The 21772-nt window shown below is 39.9% G+C and overlaps 1 protein-coding gene across 5 annotated transcripts in view; it reads right to left on the bottom strand.

Annotated features, from left to right (window-relative positions):
- Znfx1 (zinc finger NFX1-type containing 1) overlaps positions 1 to 21772 on the bottom strand; it is a 28390-nt gene that overhangs the window by 3803 nt on the left and 2815 nt on the right. For 2 of the 5 annotated variants that reach the window (XM_004858075.4, XM_004858076.4), the window contains 12 exons: positions 21310 to 21420; positions 16660 to 18465; positions 11259 to 11390; positions 9728 to 9876; positions 9400 to 9549; positions 7981 to 8095; positions 6118 to 6365; positions 4487 to 4626; positions 3103 to 3257; positions 2556 to 2701; positions 723 to 833; positions 324 to 419 (listed from right to left, as the gene is read on the bottom strand). In XM_004858075.4, the coding sequence (XP_004858132.1) occupies positions 324 to 419; positions 723 to 833; positions 2556 to 2701; positions 3103 to 3257; positions 4487 to 4626; positions 6118 to 6365; positions 7981 to 8095; positions 9400 to 9549; positions 9728 to 9876; positions 11259 to 11390; positions 16660 to 18465; positions 21310 to 21397 (3336 nt within the window). In that variant the 5' untranslated portion in view covers positions 21398 to 21420. Of the gene's footprint in view, positions 1 to 323; positions 420 to 722; positions 834 to 2555; positions 2702 to 3102; positions 3258 to 4486; positions 4627 to 6117; positions 6366 to 7980; positions 8096 to 9399; positions 9550 to 9727; positions 9877 to 11258; positions 11391 to 13544; positions 13585 to 16659; positions 18466 to 21309; positions 21421 to 21772 lie in introns of those variants that run through there. The other 3 variants (XM_021239100.2, XM_021239101.2, XM_013077139.2) reach the window with 2 other exon arrangements.

Raw genomic sequence — 21772 nt, 5'->3', positions numbered from 1 at the left:
TTATCTCCTGTACAGCAAAGAGCAGAGGCAGGAGCCATTATTCTCACTGTACAGAAGACCCTGATGCTCAGAATAGTAACTTGTTCAAGGTTACACGGCTATTAAGTGGCATAGCTAGGATTCAAAAACTCAGGTCTGTACTCAGTTACTATACTGTTCTTTCTCCCAAAACCGAGCTTTTGCTTTGTTTTAAAAGCTGGCTCTTGTCTCACTTTTTTCTTTTTTTTGGCGGCGGGGGGGGGGGGCACGAAAGCTTTTTTCATGCTGAGGAAAAGATAACCTAGGTTGCTTACACCATCCAAGATCAAGGAGGACAAACTCACCTTAATATTCTCATACTTGAGAACAGAAGGATGATTCTCTAGATCTTGATAAATGTGAGGAGTCAAAAGGTGAGCAATTTCAGGACGCATGCGATGCTGAAAAAGACATGTATGGCATTAGAAACCTGGACAGAGGAAAAAGGAATAATTTCTCTAAGACTAGACTGCTGGTAGAAAAATCTTAAGGCAACATTTGAAATAATGGGGACAAAGAGGATAATGTAAACGGCTCCTTTATTCAACAAAACAACACAATGTGATCTTGTGTTAAAACAGAAAACAAGTTTGAGAGTCTTTTCATTACTAAACCAATTCCACTTTTATGACATCTTTCTTGTTGGCAGCCTCCCCAAAGCCTTTTCCACGATATCTAGTAATAACAGAAGCTCAACTTCTCACCTGGTAATTCAGACGCACAAAGGGAATGTTCACTTTCACTAGTCGTTCAAAAAGGGACACCTCAAGGTTGAAGTTCTTGGCCAGATCATACACGTTAGCACTGGGGCACAGCTGAGAAGAAAAACATGACTAAGGATTCGGTATTAGAAACAGTTTAACACCCATTCACCACGCTATTCCACCAGTCAGCCAGTTTCACCAAGTACCTCCCATGTACTTGGCACTATGCTAGGTGCTGACAGATTAAGGATTAATAGTGACAAGAGCTATAAAGACAAGAACCAAGGATGATGTGACAAAGTGCTCAAGGACAGGAATTTTTTAGGTAGGCCTTTCTGACCAGTGACACCAACGTGGAGCACCAGCATTCAGTTATTTGAAAAGCAAGCCACCAGAGGGAGAAGGAAGGACAGGTGGTGGGATCACTGTAAAAATGAGATGAAGTCAGAGAAGCTGAAACCTGACCTTACTGGTCATTTAAAAAAATTTTTTTAATGGTTTTTCTAGAGTTTTGTAGGACATTTTAATTTAAGAAAGATTTTTAACATTAAGTGCAATAGGAAACCACTAGAGGTTTTTTTTTTTAACTAATAAATTTTATTTTATCTCAGTCCCCCCCTCATGCCCCCTCCCCTCCCCATGTACAAAAGCTTTGTTTCTATTTTTTCTATTTTCACTTTTTTTCTTGTCCCTTCCTTGCTTTCTCCCTCCCTCCTCCCCATTCCCCTTCCCTTTTGAACACTTTCTTCCCATTTCCCAACATCCATTATACATCTCAGTCCTTATTTCCACTTTTGGCTCCTCACACCAGAGAAACAATGCAGTATTTAAACGTGTGTGTCCAATTTATTTCACTTAACAGTAACCATGTAGGGGCCAGGGATTTAGCTCAGTGGGTTCTGCTGCCTGCCTCGAAAGCATAAGGTCCCAAGTTTGATCCCCTGTACCCCCACCAAAAAAACAAAACAGTAACCATCTAGAGGGTTGAGGATTTTGAAGGTGCAAAGTCCTGAGTTCGATTTCCAGGACCAGAAAGAAAAAAAGAGTAACCACTAGAGGTTTTTAAACTGGTTTGATTTACAAATTTTTACAGGTAGCAACAATGGAAGCAGAAAGACTAGGGAATCCGCTGTTGTCATATTTCATTTGAAAGACATGGATGGAGGAGAAGGGAAGGGAAAGGGGATTTTAAAAAGTAATTAAGATATGTACATGTACCAACTCCCCACAAGGAATGTAAATGTTTTGTTCTACAAACACGTAACTGTTTTTTAAAAATGTAAGAAAAAATACATTAAAAAAAGAAAAAAAAAGACTATGGTAGCCAGACTTGGTGGCTCACATCTGTAATTCCAGCTACTCAGAGGTTGAGGCAAAAGCACTGCAAGTTTGAGTCTAGGCTGGGCAATGTAGCAAGGTCCTGTCTTGAAATATAAAGGGCTGAAGGTATAGTTTGGTGTTCCCTAGGTTCAACACTTGGTACCACATAAAACCCAAAATGAGCAAATAAACAACCAAATCCCCAAGAAAATCATGGTGGACTAAAAAGAGTAGCAGAGAACGGATGAAGTGAATGATGCTATCTCTAAGCAGCATCTGTTCTTAAACTGAATGTGGGGGGTGGGGATGTAGCTTAGTGACTGAGCAATTGCTCAGCCTGTGTGAGGGCTCTAGGTTCCATCCTCAGCACAAGAAAAAGATAAAACTGATTGTGGGAAATAAGGAATCACAAAAGCTCGAGCACTACTGAAACAGGCCAGGGTCTTCCTGTTTGATCCCCTAACCCTCCCACCCTGACAAAAGCAAGCCCATCTTCCAGGACTCTTGCTTTACCTGCTGATGGTCACCAATCAGAATGAGATGCTGGCAAGCTTTGCTCAATGTAGCAATGGTATGGGCCTCAAGGACTTCAGCAGCCTCTTCCACAATGACAATCCGAGGCTCTACCTTCTGCAGGATCTGGCGATATTTAGCAGCACCTTGAATCAGGAAAGATGAGAGAGGGTCCTCTGAGCTAAGACATAGGACCCACAGGACCACTGGGACTCTAGGAATCTCCTTTTTTACCTACTTTGAACCTGAGTTGGTGTAATTAAACCCTTATGCTTATCTAGAGCTGTGGTGACCACTGAATGAGAGAATGAGTGCTGGAGAGTCTCTCCATGTTGGTCATTGCTGGAGTTTCAAACTCAGTAGTGGCAAGTGGGAAAATTTCACCAAGAGTTCCCAAAATATGAGCTGCTTTTAATAGCTCTTCGTGGTATTTTTCCTCTAGCCTGTTGAAGAAGCTCTCTTTACCAGTCCTAGATAATCTACAATAGTGAATAGGGAACAACAGTGAATTTGGCTGTAACAGATAAAGTTCCCCATACTTTCTCACCTGTGGTAGTCATTCCTACAACCTGGGCATCTTTAAGGATGTGCAGGTCTTCCTGGAGTCTCAGCTCAGCCATTCTCTCTGCTGATGTGCGGTACTGTCTTTCATAGTTGAGGATCTTCCGGCGAGTATCAGCCTGGTACATCTGCAACCACAGCCTGGAGAATGGAAGAACCATGAAAGGAAGACATGTGCTCTTTGAGAAGATAGAGGAACCTCCTTCAGTGTGCAAATGTGAGGTGAACCCCAGACCCTTGAGGAGTTTATAGGGGAGGGGGGTGAGTGTGAGTGCTCCAGATGTACAGAACCTGAGCCCAAAATTCCCAACAGAAAGATGTGCAGGGTGGTTAGGAGCTAAGGAAGGAAGCCAGATAAAGAACAAAGAGAAATAGGACATGTCAAAGGTTTCAGAAGAATTTCTCATAAATTCTCTCAACCTTATTCCTGTCCCTTACCTAATTCTTCACAGGGTACTTGTTTTTTTTGTTATTTTTTTTTTTCAGGGTACTTGTTTTACAGCTAAAACAGATGACATCACTACTTTGCTATAAAACTTCCAAATGGCTTTCTGCTATCTTCTGATAAAATCCACACTCCTTATATGAGCTGTATGAGGCCCTGCCCACCCTTCCAACTTCCCTGGTCCTCTCTTTGTACCACAGCAGTGCTGGCTATGTGCTTTCCATTCTCATAAAGTCATGTTCCCTCCTATCCCAGGGAGTTTACCTACGTAGTCCCCTCAACCTCACCTGCTCCCCCTTTGTCACTGGCCTTGATTGCACCTACTCATCTTTCAGAGCTCACCTCCAAAGTCACTTTCTTGGATACCTTAGAACAGCTCAGATCCCATGTTTGTTCATTCATTCATTCATTCATTCATGTACCAGAGATCAAACTCAGGACCTTGCACTTGCCAGGCAGATGTGGCACCACTGAGCTATAGCCCTGGCCCCCATATAATATTTTTAGTATTATTCTTAGTATGCTGTTCTTTTCTTTGTGTTTATGCTACATATATACATATATATATAAATTTTTTTTTGAGATGGACTCATTTTGTAGTCCAGAGTGTTCTTGAACTTGAGATTGTACTGATTTGGCCTTCAGCCTCCACAGTGCTAGGATTACAGGCATGTGCCATCATGACTGGCCACTTGTAATATTTTCTTTTTGTAATTATGTGAAAAACTGTTTTTCTAGGTAGACTCTAACGGCCATGAAGGTAGAGCAAGTATTTATTCTATCTCATGACTGCAACCCCATCCCTCAGCTCAGTGATGGTACTCAAATCATTAGTTTACATTGTTGAAGGGCTGAGAGAGTTTTGAGAAGAGAAAAGGAATCCCCTGAGGAAATGACATGAGTTGGCCAGAGGTGGGCAATGTACCTATAAAGCTGCCAACGAGAATTCATGTCCAGCTGCCAGACATCCTGGATCTCATTGGCTTCAGCTTCAGTCATGGTGTTCAGTTTGCGAAGCTCATCCTTCACTCTCTTCTTCATTTTCTTTTTCTGGGTACGCTGCATCTGTAGACATCAATACCAGACAAGGTACCACTTGAACAGAGGTTGATTATAAGCCCAAAGTGGGGGCCCTTCACATATAAGAAAATGGGCTGCTATCTCTGAGAACTTCAAGTATATCAGACCCACACTCTCAACAGCTATTCTACTGTGGCATGGCTAAACAAGGACTTTGGAGCTGGGATACCTAGGCTCAAAGCCCACTCTATCCCTTATTAAGCTGTGGGCCCTGTGGCAAGTTACTTAACTTCTTTGTGTCTTAGCAGCTCCTTTTATAAATTGGGAGAAGTAATAGTACCTCTTCAGAGGGTTGGTAGCTTGAAAAGTGAGTAAATACAGGGAAAACATAAAAGTACTGGCACTGATTACCACTGAACTTTTTTTGACCAGAGCTTGTATCTTTACCCTAAAATGTATGTGTCATGAAAGCAGTAGGGGCAAGGTTCTCTTCTTGAATGCCATACTATCAGTGCCTTACATCTGGTGCTTAGTGAAAGGCTTGGCCCAGGGTCTGCTAAAATGGTCTTCATGCCATCACAGTACCTTTAACAAATGGATGAAAGGCACTGTTTTGGAAGTCAAAGGTCTTTTGACAGGGTCCTGTCTGGTTCTGTCACTGAGTGAGGCCATGGCCTTTAGGATTGGTACATAAAACAGATGTCACCACATTAAAGCACTACCCCTCTCCCACATGCTACATGACAGAGAGATGCTCAGTCTATACTTCTAATAATTAGAATCATGATTTCACCCACCACATATAGTAATGCTGAGCTAAACTAGGAGATCAGATGCAAAGTCAGCAATCAGGTGAAAACTGCATCCAAAAGTGCCCTTAACAGACCCTTAAATTATCAGGAGAATTTACAAATTGGTATTTTGAGCATCTTTCATAATAGTAATACAGAGTAAACTCCAAGGACCACTGGACTTGACGAAAAGCAGCAGAGGGACAGTCTACACAGAGATGACTGGGCAATTTGCACCATTCTCTCTTTGAGAGAATTGTCAAATTTCGGGGTGAATGAAGGATGAGTACTCCATTCACCCTGGAGGCCTTGCTTCACTGTTTAGTCTTTTAAAAATGTAATGCATGTTCATAGATTTTATGGTTGAGAACGTAACCCTAAAGGCCTGAAGCACTGAGACTGTGTTTGATTTGATGCATATGTGCTTCATTGTTCTAAAAGTTCTAGAGAAGCATTTGGCTACTTGCTTTTTGTCTAAGTTGGTACTTGTCAGGGTCCCTTTGAAGTCATAATTTTTATATCATTGGGATTTGGATCAATATTATATGAGGGTTAGGTTGCAAAATGGGTACATTAGCTCATTGTAAGGATGAAGTGAATATATTACAACAGAAGTAAGTGAAGAGAGAGAGGTCAGATACTTTTAAGTCTGTTTCACAGAGTCTAACAAATATCCATTTTCTAGTAATAACTGAACTCCTGTTTCTCATTCTGTTGGGGTTTTAAGAAAAGGAAGTGAGTTTACCTCCCATTCTCCTGTAGCTTGTTCCTGTCCAGCTGTGGTCCCAGGGCCATAATGGTCAAGCCTCATGGCCAAAAGCATTTTAGCCAATTCCTGGTCTGCTCCATTCTCTTCCTTCTTCCGCCGCCGAGACCTCACCACCTCTTCCTCCTCAATTACCCTGTCTGCTTGAATCAGGTCAGCCTCCTCTGCAATCTCAATCAGTGAACCCTCTTCCTCTCCTTCTTCTTCTTCTTCCCCTTCTGCCTGGGCTAAGACAAAAAGGCAGGTATGACAGGGATGGAGACTTGAAGCCAAGGGATGCAAAGGACACCTACAAGAACTCAAATGTATGAAGACATTCTCAAGGGGTTAAAGTGTAAACTCAGGGAAGGGAAACTGGGAAGAATGACAGGGCAAGGAGACCTAGATTTCTTTATGTACTTTTTTGGTACATGTTCCACATTTTAAAGACCACATGAAAACACACCCACACACCCAGTGCTTTGTTCTTGCTAAGCATGTACTCTACCACTGAACTATATACCCTTATATTTTTATTTTGAGACAGGGTCTCAGTAGTTGCCCAAGCAGGACTCAAACTTGTAATCCTCCTGCTTTAGCCTCTAGTACCAGGATTAGCATGCCTGCCAAATGTATGTATGCTTTTTTTGTTTGAGACAAAGTCTTGTTATGTAGCCCAAGCTAGCCTTGAACTTGTGATCCTATCTCAGCCTCCTGATTGCTGGGATTACAGGCATACATAATTGACTATAAATATGCTTTTTAAAGAAATGTTTCACTTGTATTGAATACATGAAAGAGGGTAAACACAAATACAGTGTAAGTATGCAATTTAAAAGATAATAAAAGTGTATAAAAATGAAGGTACCTTCCACTCAATTTAAGTAGGAAACTATCAATTTCTTTTTTGGTACCGGGGATTGAACTCAGGACCTCACGCTTGCCAGGCAGGTGCTGGGCCACTGAGCTACATCCCCGGCCCTCAAACTATAACATTTTTTGAAGACCCCTTGTGACCCCTTCTATCCTGATTTTTTACTCATTCTTTCCTTTAAAAAAAAGACCAAACGTTATCATGTATACGTTGTATTATTCTCTAAATACCACATTCTCTATTATGTTTTTCTGTAACTTGCCTTCTCCATTCAGCATATTTTTGAGATTTGTCTATGCTGTACACACCATGACTCACTCTTCTTCACTGTTGCACAGTATTTCATTATCTGAGTAGCCTGTGATGGATCTATCCATTGTACAAATGTTATTGGAAATTTGAGTTGTTTCTTGCTGTCAAAAAGTGGTGGACGGGCCGGAGATTTAGCTCGGTGGTTCCGCCGCCTGCCTTGCAAGCACAAGGTCCCAAGTTTGATCCCCGGTGCAAAAAAAAAAAAAAAGTGGTGGAGCCAATTTGTGTACTCATTAGAAGTGTACCAGAGTTCCACTGTTCCACATTCTCATTGAGGAACCACATCAAACTAATTTTTGCCAATCTGCTGGGTGTATAATAGGGATTTAACTGTAGTTTTAACTCTAGCTTCTTCTTCTTTTTTTTTTTGTTTGTGGTACCAGGCATCAAACTCAAGACCTTGCACTTCCCAGACAGGCACAGCGCCACTGAGCTATATCCCCGCCATCTGTAGCTTCTAATAAGCACTTTTCACATGTCTACCAACCTATAAGATTTCCTACTTTATGATGTATCTGCTAAAAGTCTTTCACCTATTTTTTCATTAAGCTATTTATCTTTCATTAGTTGATTCACACCTCTATGTTTATTCTGAGAATTACTGTTAAGTCCTGCTGTTCTGATCGGTACTGTATTCCAATTTAAGATGGAATTATAGGCAGACATGAACTTCTTACCTGTATTCTCAGTTCCTGCTGAAACAACATTCTGAGTGAAAGAACCGACAACTAAACCTAGCCACTCGAGCATCATGGAATGTTTTCTGTGCTGGAAGTAGACCCACTCACTATCCTGAAGAAGGAAAAATGATCAATTATGAGAATTCTGAATCAAGCAGTATGAAAGCAAGGTTTCCTCAAAGGATCAAAAAAATAATTCCCTTGGAGACTGGGAGTGTAGTTCAGTGGTAAGCATTTGCCTGCTGATAAAAAAATGAATGAATCAATAAAATAAAATTCAGATGTTACAAACAACTCTTGAGCAACTGGAATGTTCACTATGATTTACACAGAATTCTGAAAAACAATTTCCCAGCCTTGAAAAAATCAGGAACTGTGGCAACAAATAATCTTTAGTACTAAACAGCAATAAAAGGCTTGAGTTGGGATTCTGCCACTCCTTTTAAACAGCCCTGCCTACTTCCTAAAGTTTCATATCCTCATTTCTTCATTTATTTACATAACTACATTAACTCCTTCAAGGAGTTTGTAGCCCTGAAAACCACCAACTCAATAACAGAACATCCATTTCACTGGGATCCCGACCAGTCACTTTACAGAGATCATCTCAGTTACGTCTTACAACAGTCTCTGAAGGCCGGCATTATTATCATCCCCTTTTGACTGCTGAAATCACACTGGGCCACATCACAGTCTGCATGATCCAGATGTGTCAACTCCTAAAGTTCTTTAGACATGTTAGGGGTCTGGGGAAGTAGCTCAGTGGTAGAGCACTTGCCTAGTATGTATGAGGTCTGGGGGGTCAATCCCTAGTACTACCAAAAATTTTAAAAAATCTGGACATGCTAGGCTGCCTTTGGTTATGATTTTATTTCATTTAACAAACACTTGTAGTATACTTATTAAGTTCACAGGTTTACAAATACTAACTTATTTATCCAAATAATAATCTAAGAACTGAACTGATTTGTAAAATATCACCATTCTTATTAAGTCAAATTTACAAATCCTGGCAATTTCATATGGCTCAAATGCTACTATTATCCCCATGTTATAATAGAAGGAACATGAACAGAAAAAAAGCAACTTCCCCAGAGCAAAGCCAGAATTCAAACTGAGCAGGCTGGCTCCTGAGTCTTGCTCTTTCAGTCATGAAACTGAACTTTCCACCTATGGCAGCATCAGATTACCAAATAGTTAAATCTCTGGACTGCTGCTTTTTCTGGAGGCTGCCTCCAAGTGCTCAGGCAGAGAAATTCAGGCAGAGATTCAGAGAATGCTTGCAGCCCGCTTTGCTTTTTTTGCTGTGTGCATGTGTGCACAGTACTGGGGATCAAACCCAGGGCCTCACTAGGCAACTGCTCTTCAACTGAGGTGCACGTGCAGCCCTGTTTGTGTTCTCTAGGATGACTCTACCTGCATAGGTCCATTCATCAGGCTTTCCCAATGGTTGGGGGAGATGTACTTCTCTAGGTACTGTTCTCGAAGGACACCACGCATAGTGCATTCCAGGGTCTGAGCACCTTCATGCAGCTCTTGTTCAGACTCTTTCATCTCTGTCACAATCTGCAAAGAACAGAGCAAAAGAAATGATGAAGTATCATCCTCTCCCTAACTCAGTCCTTGCCCCAAGGGAAAAGAAAGCTAAGAAAAGAAATGTAAGAAAGAATAAACACACCAGTCAACTAAGTGGTTTCCAAGGCACATTATTGTATTCTTTTTTTTTTTTTACTGGGGATCTTACACTCATGTAAGCTCTTCGAAGGTGCATGGGAAGGTTGCGGCGGAATTCTCGTTTGTTTCTCAGCTCCCTAAGGGTGAACTGCTTCAGGATTTCACTGTTGCTCCTTCCACCCACCCGCACGATGCTGGTATTCTGACACTTGTAGATACCTATGGAGGAAAGTGGAGAATCACAGGGCTAAGAAGAACAATCCTGAGCTTTGTCAGATGAGAGTTGTATGTTTGGGATCTTGTCTCAACCAATCCCTCAGGGAACAAACTTCTGATTATAGGAAATTTTACCCTATTAAAGAGCAAGAATGCCCCAGAGAAGATGTGAACAGCAGAACAGCAACATGTAGTGCTTAAGAGCATAGGCTCTAGACTCAGACAAGAGGGGACACAAATCTTGGCTCTAACACTTACTACTGTAAAACCTGGGCAAGTTACTTAACTTGTATTTAGTTCCTTTATGATTTGGAGGCAGTAAAAACTTTCTTATAGGGCCATAGCCTAGATAAATGAAATAATTATTTTTATAATTTCTAGCTAGGACTTGGCACTAAGCAAGCACTCAGTAAGTGTTATCTATTATGCAGATTTAATGACTGCTTATATGTTCCAGATATATGCCATGTGCTGAATATACAGTGATCAAAACACAAACTCAGTTTTTGATCTGTTCTCCTGTCTTCTATTCTAGCAGAGAACATACTCATTAAACAAGTTACTATAATGGCAATAAATAAAGTACTGTAAGTACATGATGTTGTAAGTGCATACCAGAGGATCTTACCTAATCTGGGTGGGGTACAGATTTATCCTTAAGGGTCTAATATTTAAAATTAAGATTTTAGGGGCCAGGGATTTAGCTCAGTGGTTCTGGCGCCTGCCATGCAAGCGCAAGGTCCCGTGTTTGATCCCCAGTACCAAAAAATAATAATAATAAAATAAAATAAAATTAAGATTTTAATAAAGAAGATTTATCTAGGTGAAAGGAAGGCATAGAAGAATGAAAAATCTAAGCAAAAGGAAGAACATGTACTTAACTTATTCATTAATGCAATTAGTATTTACTGAGTGTGTGATGGGCCAGGATCTGTGAATACAGTAAGAAACTTGACCTGCCCTTAGAGTTTATGGTCAAGGGCAGACAGATTACAAAAGAAAAAATATAAAAGGAGACTTAGCTTTATCTGGGGGCAACGGGTAAAGTCCACCTGAGAGATTTAAGGTAGAACCTGAAGAATGAGTTGGAGCCAACTCGGGTGGATGGTTCAAGTTGGAGAGAGGGAGAGAAAAGAAGTACATTCTAGGCAGGGGAACATCAGAGCCAAGGGAAAAGCTAGAAGTCAAGGAACTGAAAGTAATCAGTGCTGCTGGAATTCAGGGGAATAAATGAGAAGAAATACAGTTAGGCTGGGACAGATCCATGCAATCTTGCAGGTCTGGGTAAGAACTCTTTAATCAAAGAGCAATAGAAAGCTCCCAAAGTTGCTAATGATTCACCTATAAATGTCTTGATAGAGAGTAATTTTGCCTATAGACAGTACCTTCCAGAAACTGGTCCAAAGCATGATTAGTATAACACACAACCAAGATGGGGAAATTCTGGGTGGTTATCTGCCAAACAGACTTGTTGGTCAGAAGGGCCTGAACAATTTTTAGACCCACATAGGTTTTGCCTAGAAAACAAAGAGAAAAAAAGTTAAAAAATGTAGACTTTATAAAGGAGTAATTATTTAGAGCAATTCTATGTTTGTTTATTTGGAGGCAGGGTCTCTCTCTGTTGCCCAGTCTGGCCTCAAACTAACTTCTGAGCTCAAGCCATTCTCCTTTCTCAGCATCCCAATAAGATGGGACTATAGGTGTACACCACTGTACCTGACTTTTTAAAAAAATTTTGAGGTAATACATTAAGATGGTTTAAAATCTAAAGTCTTGGGGCTGGGGATTTAGCTCAGTGGTTTCGCCACCTGCTGCGCAAGCGGCAAGGACCCGAGTTTGATCCCCGGTACCCCCGCCCCCCCAAAAATCTAAAGTCTCCGCTCCACATGGTTTGCCTCAGTGGAAGCAACCAATGCTACCAGTTTCTTGTGAAACTTTCCAGAGATAGTCTTTCTATGCATATACAAATTATGAATATGTATTCTTTTTCTAGCCTTTCTTTTTCTTAAAAGATACAAATAATAGCAGATTCTCTTTACTGTTCTACAACTTGCTTTTTCATGTAATATACCTTGGAGGTTGTTATCAGTATATAAACCACTCCCCCCTTAACAGCCAGTTCCCTAATGATGGAAATATATGCTGTTCCCAATTTCACATAATTAATTCTTTAGAAATGCTCTCTTTATATACCATGGTAAACTTGCCTTTGTGACAAGAGGGGAAAACTCACAGAAATCAACATTATTTAAGTCAGAGTTATAGACTCATAAGTAATTTGCCATTAATTGATTAAATCTACAAACCGCTGAATTCTTACACTGTGTCAGGTTAAAGTAGCCACTGTCCTAAAAAATACAAAGTTGAGTGATCTAGGAAAAATCAAAGATTTCAGTATAGCACAATAAGTCATTTCTTCCTTTTTTTTTTTCTTTTTTTTTGAGATAGGTTCTCATTATGTAGTCCAGGCTAACCTTGAACTCACTATGTAGCACAGGCTTGCCTTCAACTAGCAATCCTTCTGCCTCAGCCTCACAAGTGTTAGAATTACAGGTGTGAGTCACCATGCCTAGTTCTTTCTTCAAATAATATTTATTGAGTGCCTACTAGATGTCAGGCACTAGGCAGGAGGAAGAAATACAAAAACAAGCAAAGTAAACATGCTTATTATTCTCCTGACTTATAGAAGAAAAAGATAATAATCACACAAATATAAAACCATAAATATAATAAATGAGAAACACATAGTATCCAATTCTCCACAATGAATACAATCAGTATGTACTGCAAAGATACACTAAAAAGAAAGAAATACATGGTATCCAGAAAACACATAAGTAAGATTCTGGCCTAGTCAATGAGACTGGGAGAGGTTTCCCTGGTGAAGTAAGAACAGGCAAGAGGGATTAGGGATGGACTGGTTGGGAGGCTCCTGACATCTTCTAGATGAGTGAAGGCCCAGGCCTACCTTTAACAGTGGAGATCAGATAAATAGGTAGACAGGAGAAAAGTTTCAGGATTGCCTCAGATTGGGGCTGGTGAGTAAGCAGAAAAAGGTAATTCCTACCTTGGAGTTGTAGAGGACAAGATGGATAGGGATAACTCAATAGGACAGAATCTTTTTAATTCAACATTTACTTGACCCCCCTCCCAGTGCTTCTTTTTCCTTATGGTAAATACTTTTTGTAATTTCCATCTCCAAATAACCCCTTTTACTACTTTCTCCCATACTCAAAAGTAGATCCTTTACCACTGTGTCTTACACTAGCCTGAAATGATTACTAAAGTGTAAATGAAGAGTCTTAATTTAAGTGATAACATTAGAATAAATTATTTGTAATATGCACATTTCAAGTAAACAACTCCGACATATCAATAAAAAAAATTCAACACAAATATGGGAAAGAGGGCCAGGAATTTAGCTCAGTGGTCCTGCCACCTCCCTTCCAAGTGCAAGGTCCACAGTTCAATCTCCGGCACCAAAAAAAAAAAAGAAATATGGGCAAAGAATATGAAAAGGCAATCCACAGGTCCATAAATATAATTAGCTAATAAACATAAGAAAGAATATTAAATTTCATTCTTAACTGAAAATATAATTAACCACTGTGCTATACATTGGCAGAGAACAATCTGGCAATAATGCATCTATTAAAATTACAAATACATACTTTTCTTGATCCAGTCAGGAATTTCTCTTCTGGATATAATCTGTTTGTGTGTAAAGTGATAAACAAACAAGGCTATTCAATATACTATTTTAATAGTACATCCTTCCACAGTGAACTGGTTATAATTATTATCTACCTATACAATGGATTATGTACAGTGGAGTATTATGTAATCACAAACAGTAAAACACTCTTTATATGTAATAATATGAAAAGATCTCCAAGGTATAAAGAACCAAGTAACTAGAGAACAGTGTTTATAGCAGAGTGGGTTTAAAGAAAGTGAGAGGTAATAAATGCAAAATGCATCTATTTGAATATTCACAGTATACTGTATCTCTGGAATGATAATCAGGAAAATAATAACAATTCTTTGGTTTAAGAAAAGGAATGGATTGGGATTGTGGGAACAAGGAGACCGACTCTTTTAAAAATGTGAGCCATGGGGCCAGGGATTGAGCTCAGAAGTGACAAGGTCCCAAGTTGGATCCCTGGTACCCAAAACAAACAAACAAACAAATAAAAATATGAGCCATTAGGGCCAGGGATTGAACTTAGTGGCACACTGCATGCCTTGCAAGTGCAAGGTCCTGAGTTTGTTCCTCGGTACCGAAGGAGGGGAAAAAAAAGTGAGCAATTATTTGTTAAAATATAATACTAAAAATACTGAGCCAGGTGTGGGGGCGCACACCTATAATCCCGGCTACTGGAGAGCCTGAGGTAGAAGCATCAAGTTTGAGGCCAGTCTTGGCAACTCAGCAAGACTCAATATCAAAATAGAAAAAGGGCTGAAGATGTAGCTCAGTGCAAAGGCCTTGGGTTTAATCCCCAGTACTATTAAAAAAAAAAAAAAAAAAAAAAGCCCAGAATTTTAACCTCAGATGAGCAAAAACTAAAAAGACTAATAATATACAACTATGCTGAAAAGGATATTAAGAAATGGGAATGTTAAAAAAAAAAAAAAAGAAATGGGAATGTTAATTCATTCTTGGTGGAATATAAACTGGTGTATTTTCCTTCTTTTTTAAAAGGCTCTCAAAATACCACTTTAAATTATGCATATTTTCCATCTGATAGGTGTTTCTTTTTTTTTTTGTACCGGGGACTGAACTCGGGTCCTTGCACTTGCGCAGCAGGTGGCGAAACCACTGAGCTAAATCCCCGGCCCTGATAGGTGTTTCTTATCAGAAAGAATTTTCCATTCTGTTAACCTATTTTTAAAACCTTGAGTTGCCCTTACCTTTTCAGTATTTTAAAAAATTAAAAAAAAAATTTTTTGACACAGGGTCTCAATATGTAGCCCAGGCTGGCCTCAAACTTGAGGCAAGCCTCCTGCCTCAGCCTCCCAAGTGCTGGGATTACAAGCATGCACCACCACTCCTGGCTTTTTTCAGTGTTTTTAAAAGAACTCTTTCTGTTTTGCTTTTGTTGTTTCATATATCCTCTTGGGAGGGCAATATAGCAGTACCTATTATAACTACTGTGATGGTTAATCTTTTTTTTTTTTCTTTTAAACACAGTCTCACTATGTAGCCCAGGCTGGCCTCAAACTAATGGTGATTCTCCTGCCTCATCCTCCCGAGTGCTCGGCAGGCCAGCCCCACCACACCGGGCTGTGATGGTTAATCTTGTCAATGTTTTTTTTTGGTACTGGGAATCAAACTCAGGACCTTGCTCTTTTGAGGCAGGCACAGTACCACTGAGCTAAATCCTGGGCCCCTATTGTCAATCTGACTGGATTGAGAAATACCTAAGAAATTACTAGAGTACAGTTTTGGGTATGTCTTTGGGTTTTTCCAGAGATGACCCAATCATAAGGGCTCTAATTTCAACAGTAAGTCCATTCATGAGTTCATCATATGATAGCATCATAAGGAATCGATGGAAACAGGAGCTGGGGACAGGGTGGAGGAAGTGGATCATGGAGGGACGATCCTAGGAACTATACCTGGTTCCTGGCCCCTTTCTCTCTGACTCCTTCACTGTTCTCTGCTTCCAGACTGGCATAAGGTGAATAGTTTTGCTTCACCATGCCCTACCATCATGACTTGAGGTCTACAGGAATGGAACAAGTCAACCATAGACTGAGACCTCTGAAACAAAGAGCCAAAATAAACCTTTCCTCATTTAAGCTTTTCCCCCTAGATATTTTGTCACAGTGATGGAAAGCTGACCAATCCACCTATTAATTTGAAAAAGTTCATAACATGTCATTATATATAAAAAACTGTAGACCAATACCTACAAGTATGATCCTATTTTTGTTATCAAAAATAAAGGCAAACATACCTACATATACATATCTAAACACATAAAAACACATAGATGCCGGTGTTAACTATGAAGAACGTCTGAAAAGATACACATCAAAGTGCTAGTAGTAGTTACCACTCTAGAGTAGGGTTACAGAATGGTGAATGGGGAAGTAGGGAGAGGGAGGTTTTCTTCTACGAGAAGCAAGTTCAGTGAGGAAGACACATAGGAGCCAGGACTCTACAGCCAGACTGCCAGAGTTCAAGTCCTAGGTCTGGCACTTTCCACATGTGTGAGCTTAAACACACACCTAACACCTTTTAAGTAAGGGATTATTTAATCTTTTTTCTGCCTTAGGTTTTTCATCAGTAAAAAGATTTGAATACTAGTTTCTACCTCACAGGGTTTTTGTGAAAGCAGAATGAGTTCACATATAGTGCTAAAATGCTGTATTTGATATTAATTTAAAATAATACAAAAGGAAAAAAAATAATACAAAAGGGCTGGGGATGTAGCTCTCTGGTAGAATGCTTGTCTACCATGCATAAAGCCTTGGGTTCTAGTCTCAGCACTGTAAAAAAAAGTGAAGACATTAATACATCCTTTGGTGAAAGAGATAATGGATAATCTATCTCCCTGAATTTAATCTCTAGCAAAGTTTTTTCTGATCTTGTAATGCTGATCTGTTACTATGCATGCCCATGGTCCCCACTGGGAAATCACTATTTGTAGTTACTTTAAAAACAACATTTATGCCTATTTCAAGGAAATGTTTCTAAATGAGACATTCTAGATACCTAGGGTAAAGCCTTCTTTGTTTATCTTATAGGGCACAGTACTATGCTCTGAAAAATTGTCTTACCTGTTCCCGGAGGTCCTTGAATAATAGCTAGTTCCCTTGTGAGAGCAAACTGCAAGGCTTCCATCTGGGAGTCATCCAGCTTCAAGGCTTCTTTTGAGGGCCACTGGTTAAGGTCTAAGACATTAACTTTAGGATGTCGCAAGCCCTCAGGAGTCCTCCAAGATTCCCCAATAGTGGAGGGATTCTCTATTAAGGGGGTGAAATCATACCTGCCCCCCATTAGCAAGTATCTTGGCTCTTTCACATGGGAGTCACACTCCACGATATTCCTCTGGAAGGGGACATCTTCCTCTTGGACCTCCTGGAGTCCTTCCAGGACATGTCTGTATGCCTCAAAGTATGCTGTTGTTTCCACCATGAGGAAAGAGTCTGAGGGCTGGACTTCTGCAAGCAACTGCTGGCTCTGCTCATTGAAGCAGAGCTGGACAATTCCTCGGTAGAGATCTTCTTGTTCCCGGTTAGAAACTGTGGCAAAAAGAAATGTCTCAAAATTGTCCTTGGACATGCATACCAAGGACCCATACAGCAATCGCTTAGAATTCTGCCAGCGTACAAACTTCAGTGGTTTTGTGTCAAACTGCACCTTGTAGACAATACCTGATGATGAACACATGGGAGTGATAATCCTGGTATCAAAGTAGATTCGGATGTCATCAAACTTTCTCTTCCTCAGGCACTGGTCCTCAAAGCTTTGGAGAAGTTCCAAAATGCCTTCCCGTAGGGGTCTGACAAAATCTTCTCGCAAGAGGCGGAAGTGGGTATCCAGATAGACAGCAGTGCTATCATATTTTCCAGAAATGATGTTAGGGCGAAGGAAGGGCCTCTCATCCAAGTGTACTTCATTGTAGGTGGGGTAAATGGGCATGGTTCGGTAGCTCTCAACATGGCCTTCTGCCTCAGGCTGCACTAGAGTGTAGGTGTCCACTCTCAAAGTGCCTTCTCGTCTCTTTTCCTGTAGATGTTCAATGATGGTCTGCACCTTTTCCAGGTTCTTCTCTATCTCCTCTTCTATGTCAACACCAGAGGCTCTCAAGGCATTAAGAGAAGCTGGCAGGAGAGAAATGAGCATGGAAGTTTCCTGCACAGAACTGGCAGGAAAGACACTTACGAGGTCCTGGAGAAGGGAGATGATATTGCTTATGTGTTCTGGATACTGGTTTCGAATGTCAGGGATAGGTTCAGTAATCATCCTTACCACATAATTAGGCAGGCATACTTTGAGAAATTTGGAGTTCTTCAATATACCTAGTACATGAAGAATGCTCTGGCGGTCCATTTTGGAGCTGCAAGCCTTCCGAAGAACCTGGCAGATGAGCTCAAGGAAGCTGGGTTTCATGGAAGAATGAGACAGGAGCTCCATCAGCCCTAAACTTGTGGCAAGTGTGATGACCACTTCAGAGGGGTCTTTCTGCAGAAGACTTTCTAGGAACTTATAGCCCAGTTTCTTTACCTGCTGCGGCTGATCTGCAGGCTTTTGGTGGGAGGTCCTCCACTGCTGGAAATTTTCACTGGACCATGGTGGTCTGTGGTTCCTACCCTCTTGGTTGTCATTTCTTCGCCTGGCATCATTCTCCTGACCATGTCTTTGGCCTCTAGCTTCATTACCAGTATGCCCCTCCTGGTTCCTTCTTCCTTGATGTGGGTTCCTACCCATGGCCCTAAATCTTTCTTCCCTTTGCTGGTGAGGAACAGGATGATTATTGGCTCTAGGATGCCCTTCAGGATGACTGGCTTCTCCTCTAAGAGCATTAGCTGGTGGATTATTGGCCTGATTTCTAGTTCTTGGTAATTCTCCATCCATAGGCCCTAAACACAATGAAATATTGGGTAAGAACAAATTCAAGGGGCAAGAAAACCTAATGGGACAATAATGAGCATGTTTTTATTTTCTTTTTTTTTGTTTTGTTTTCATTTTCTAAAACAACTAAGGAGTTTAGTTTTTACTTGGGAGAGAAAAAAAGGTTTCCTACCAAGTTGTGTAATAAATAATAGATAGGGCTCAGTTGTAGAGTATATGCCTTGTTTGTGTGAAGCCCTGGGTTCAATACTTAACCCCTTAAAATAAAAAAAGCTTATTATCGCTGTGTAGATTATGAAAATGTTATTTCTCCGAAGGAGACAAAAGGAATAAACATTTGTTCAGTGCCTAATATATACCAGAGAACACATATGTGCAGTATCTCATTTAATTCTCACAAACCAGGACATAAGTTTCAGAAGGTTAAAAAGATTAGCTCATTGGTTCTAGTTTCTGGCCAATATCAAACAATAGTCAGAACATGAATTTCGAGGCCAAAAAGATCCTGTTCAAATCTCAGCTTGGCCATTTCCTCATTGTGTAACCTCTGAATCTCAGTGTCTGGTTTGGTATAGATTAAATGTTTATACAAAATGCACAGAATAGTACCTGACACATGAGAAGCTCTCAGTAAATCTTAGCTATTGCTAGTAGTAGTAGCAATAATTTTTTTTATTGGGGATACCCTATTAATTCCTGTAGGTGCTAGTTCTGCTAAACAGTTATCATAGGTAACAGAGACCTCAAGTGTAATAAAACTATGAAGGGAAATACTACCTGAAGTTTGTCCAGCAGCAGCAAATGTAGTTTGAAAGGGGAAGACAGAGCTTTCTCTAACAGGATGCTTTTTCAGCTAATTAGCAGGTGGTGAAGTGAAACATGGATTATCAAGTTTTGTTTCGGGAAAGTGAAATATGAACCTGAACCTTTAAGGAAACTGAAAACAAAACTCAAGTTTTCCTCTTTCTGTAACATGGGTGCACCTACATGGCACTTTTGATTAACAACACACACACAGGAAGGCAGGGGGAGGGGAGGGGTGAGAACAGACTCAGTACATGCAGGAATGCTAGTATCACTCTGGGTGAAGCCAAACTCCTCCTCTTGTTCTGCCACACATTTCATAAGCCACTTTGCTCAACACATCGGAAGTCCAGTTTTTTTCACTTTCTATTCTTTTTTTTTTTGGTACCATGGATCGAACTCGGGATCTTGCATTTGCCAGGCAGGTGGTGGAACCAATGAGCTAAATCCCCAGCCCACTTTCCTGTCTTTTAAAACCGACTCTGGAGCTGACTCAACTTAGCAGAATAATATGGAGATATTTAGCAAAATATAAATGATATACAACTAGACTACAATGTTTTTATAATTGTTATCTTAATATTTACTTTTCAAACTCCCAAAATATTAGAAGAAAATCCTACTTTTAATATTTTGATCTGATTAATGACTGTATCTTGAAGGAATGGAAAACTGTATCATTTCTCTTTCCTTGAACATCCACATATCCTTTAAGATAAAATCCCACAGTTCTTCTTAATTTGTTCCACAGTTAAAACTTGAAAGACAGGGGCCAGGGATTTAGCTCAGTGGTTTCGACGCCTGCTGCACAAGCGCAAGGACTGGAGTTTGATCCCCGGTACCAGAAAAAAAACAACTTGAAAGACATGTTGCAAACTTATGAAAAAACAGGACACTAATTATACAGTGTATTAAATATTGGTATTCTTATCATTTTGTGGTAAAATTTTTGTTTCATAAATAAAGAAAAACAACAAAAAAAAGAAAAACAAATTTTACAATGAAAGTTTTGAGCAAACAGAGTAATTCCTTTAGTAGAGTAATGTTTTTGGAACTTTGATTTGATAACTAGAACTTTAGATTTGCTCTATTCAATATATAGTCACTTACCACTTGTGGCTAATATTTAAAAATTTGAGGGGAAAGAAAAATATTAAATGATTAATGTACTATGATATAATGTATATTCAATTACAATATAATGATAGTATTTTGGATATATTAGATAAGACATCAGATTAAGTTTTATTTTTATTTATTTATTTTTGGTACTGGGGATTGAACTTGGGACTTTGTGCTTCTGAGGCAGGCGGTGGGACCACTGAGCTAAACCCCTGGCCCTAGATTAAGTTTTATTAATACTAAATTTTTAAGATGTTTCATTTGTCTCTTTTTACTTTTTAAAATGCCACTAAAAAATTAAAAATTACATTTTTGGCTTGCATTATGTTCCTACTAGATAGCACTGTTCCAAACCAAGAGTTATTTTCATTTCTGATACTCCATCACTGTTTTTGTTCAAGTGAACTGTACTCATTCATCACTTCTCTCAGGCAAAGGAGAGAGAAGGCTCTGTTTTTCAGTCATTCAAACCACAGCTAAGGAATAAGTCTTTTCTCCCTGCCATGGAAAAAAAATCCCAGGATGCTCTACCACTGAGCTACATTTCCAGCCCTTTCTTAATTTTTTATTTTGGTTTTTGTTTTGTTTGGTTGAGACAGGGTCTAGCTATACGTGAGATGGCCTCGAACTCAATTACTATCCTCCTGTCTCAGCCTCTCATGCTAGGATTACAAGTGTGCACCACTATGCCCAGCTTAATTTTATGAGACAAGGTCTCACTATGTTGCCCAGGCTGGTCTTGAAGTTGCAATCCACCCACCTCAAATTCCTGAGGAGCTAATTTATAGATGTGTGCCACCATACCTGGTAATGCATTCTTAATTGAAAGTTATTTAATCAGGTGGGTCTGTTCACTCACAGGGAACCCAATTTCCTTCTCTGATTAGTCAGAATATCCTTTTTACTAGGTGGGATACCTTACTTACCTCTGTGGTTAGTATGGGGATTCCTGGGCCTGGCCTCCAGATGAGGTCTTCTGTCCTCCATGTCTAAGTCACTTGAATTCTGGTACATTCACGTTACTTTCATTACCTGAACTGCACAGGTTAAGAATTATCAGTGCTCTTAAAACACAACATCTTGCAGAAAAACCCAAAGGCCATCAAACCAGTCCTTCTGCCTGTACATTTTAATGACTTATTAGCCAAGAGTTAAATGTTTTAATCATGAGCACAAGTGCTCAACTCTGTTAACACTCAGAATACAAAACATTAAATTCACAATTTAGATGATTTCAAAGGATCAAATTCTCTTGTTCATTTACTCTTGCATTTTCTTCAGGTATAGGGAATGTCATTAATTCACATCTCAAACAGAACTGGTTTATGCCTTCGCCAAGTTACTTCATCAGTTGTTAGGTTTCATTTTCCTTTTCTACAAGGCAAACAG

The sequence above is a fragment of the Heterocephalus glaber genome, unplaced genomic scaffold (genome assembly GCF_053883595.1).
Source record: "Heterocephalus glaber isolate CG9 unplaced genomic scaffold, H.glaber_assembly_v1.0 deba00001673, whole genome shotgun sequence".
In the NCBI taxonomy this organism is placed as follows: domain Eukaryota; kingdom Metazoa; phylum Chordata; class Mammalia; order Rodentia; family Bathyergidae; genus Heterocephalus; species Heterocephalus glaber.
The sequence above is the reverse complement of the archived record's forward strand: the minus strand, read 5'-3'. Positions and strand labels throughout refer to the sequence as shown.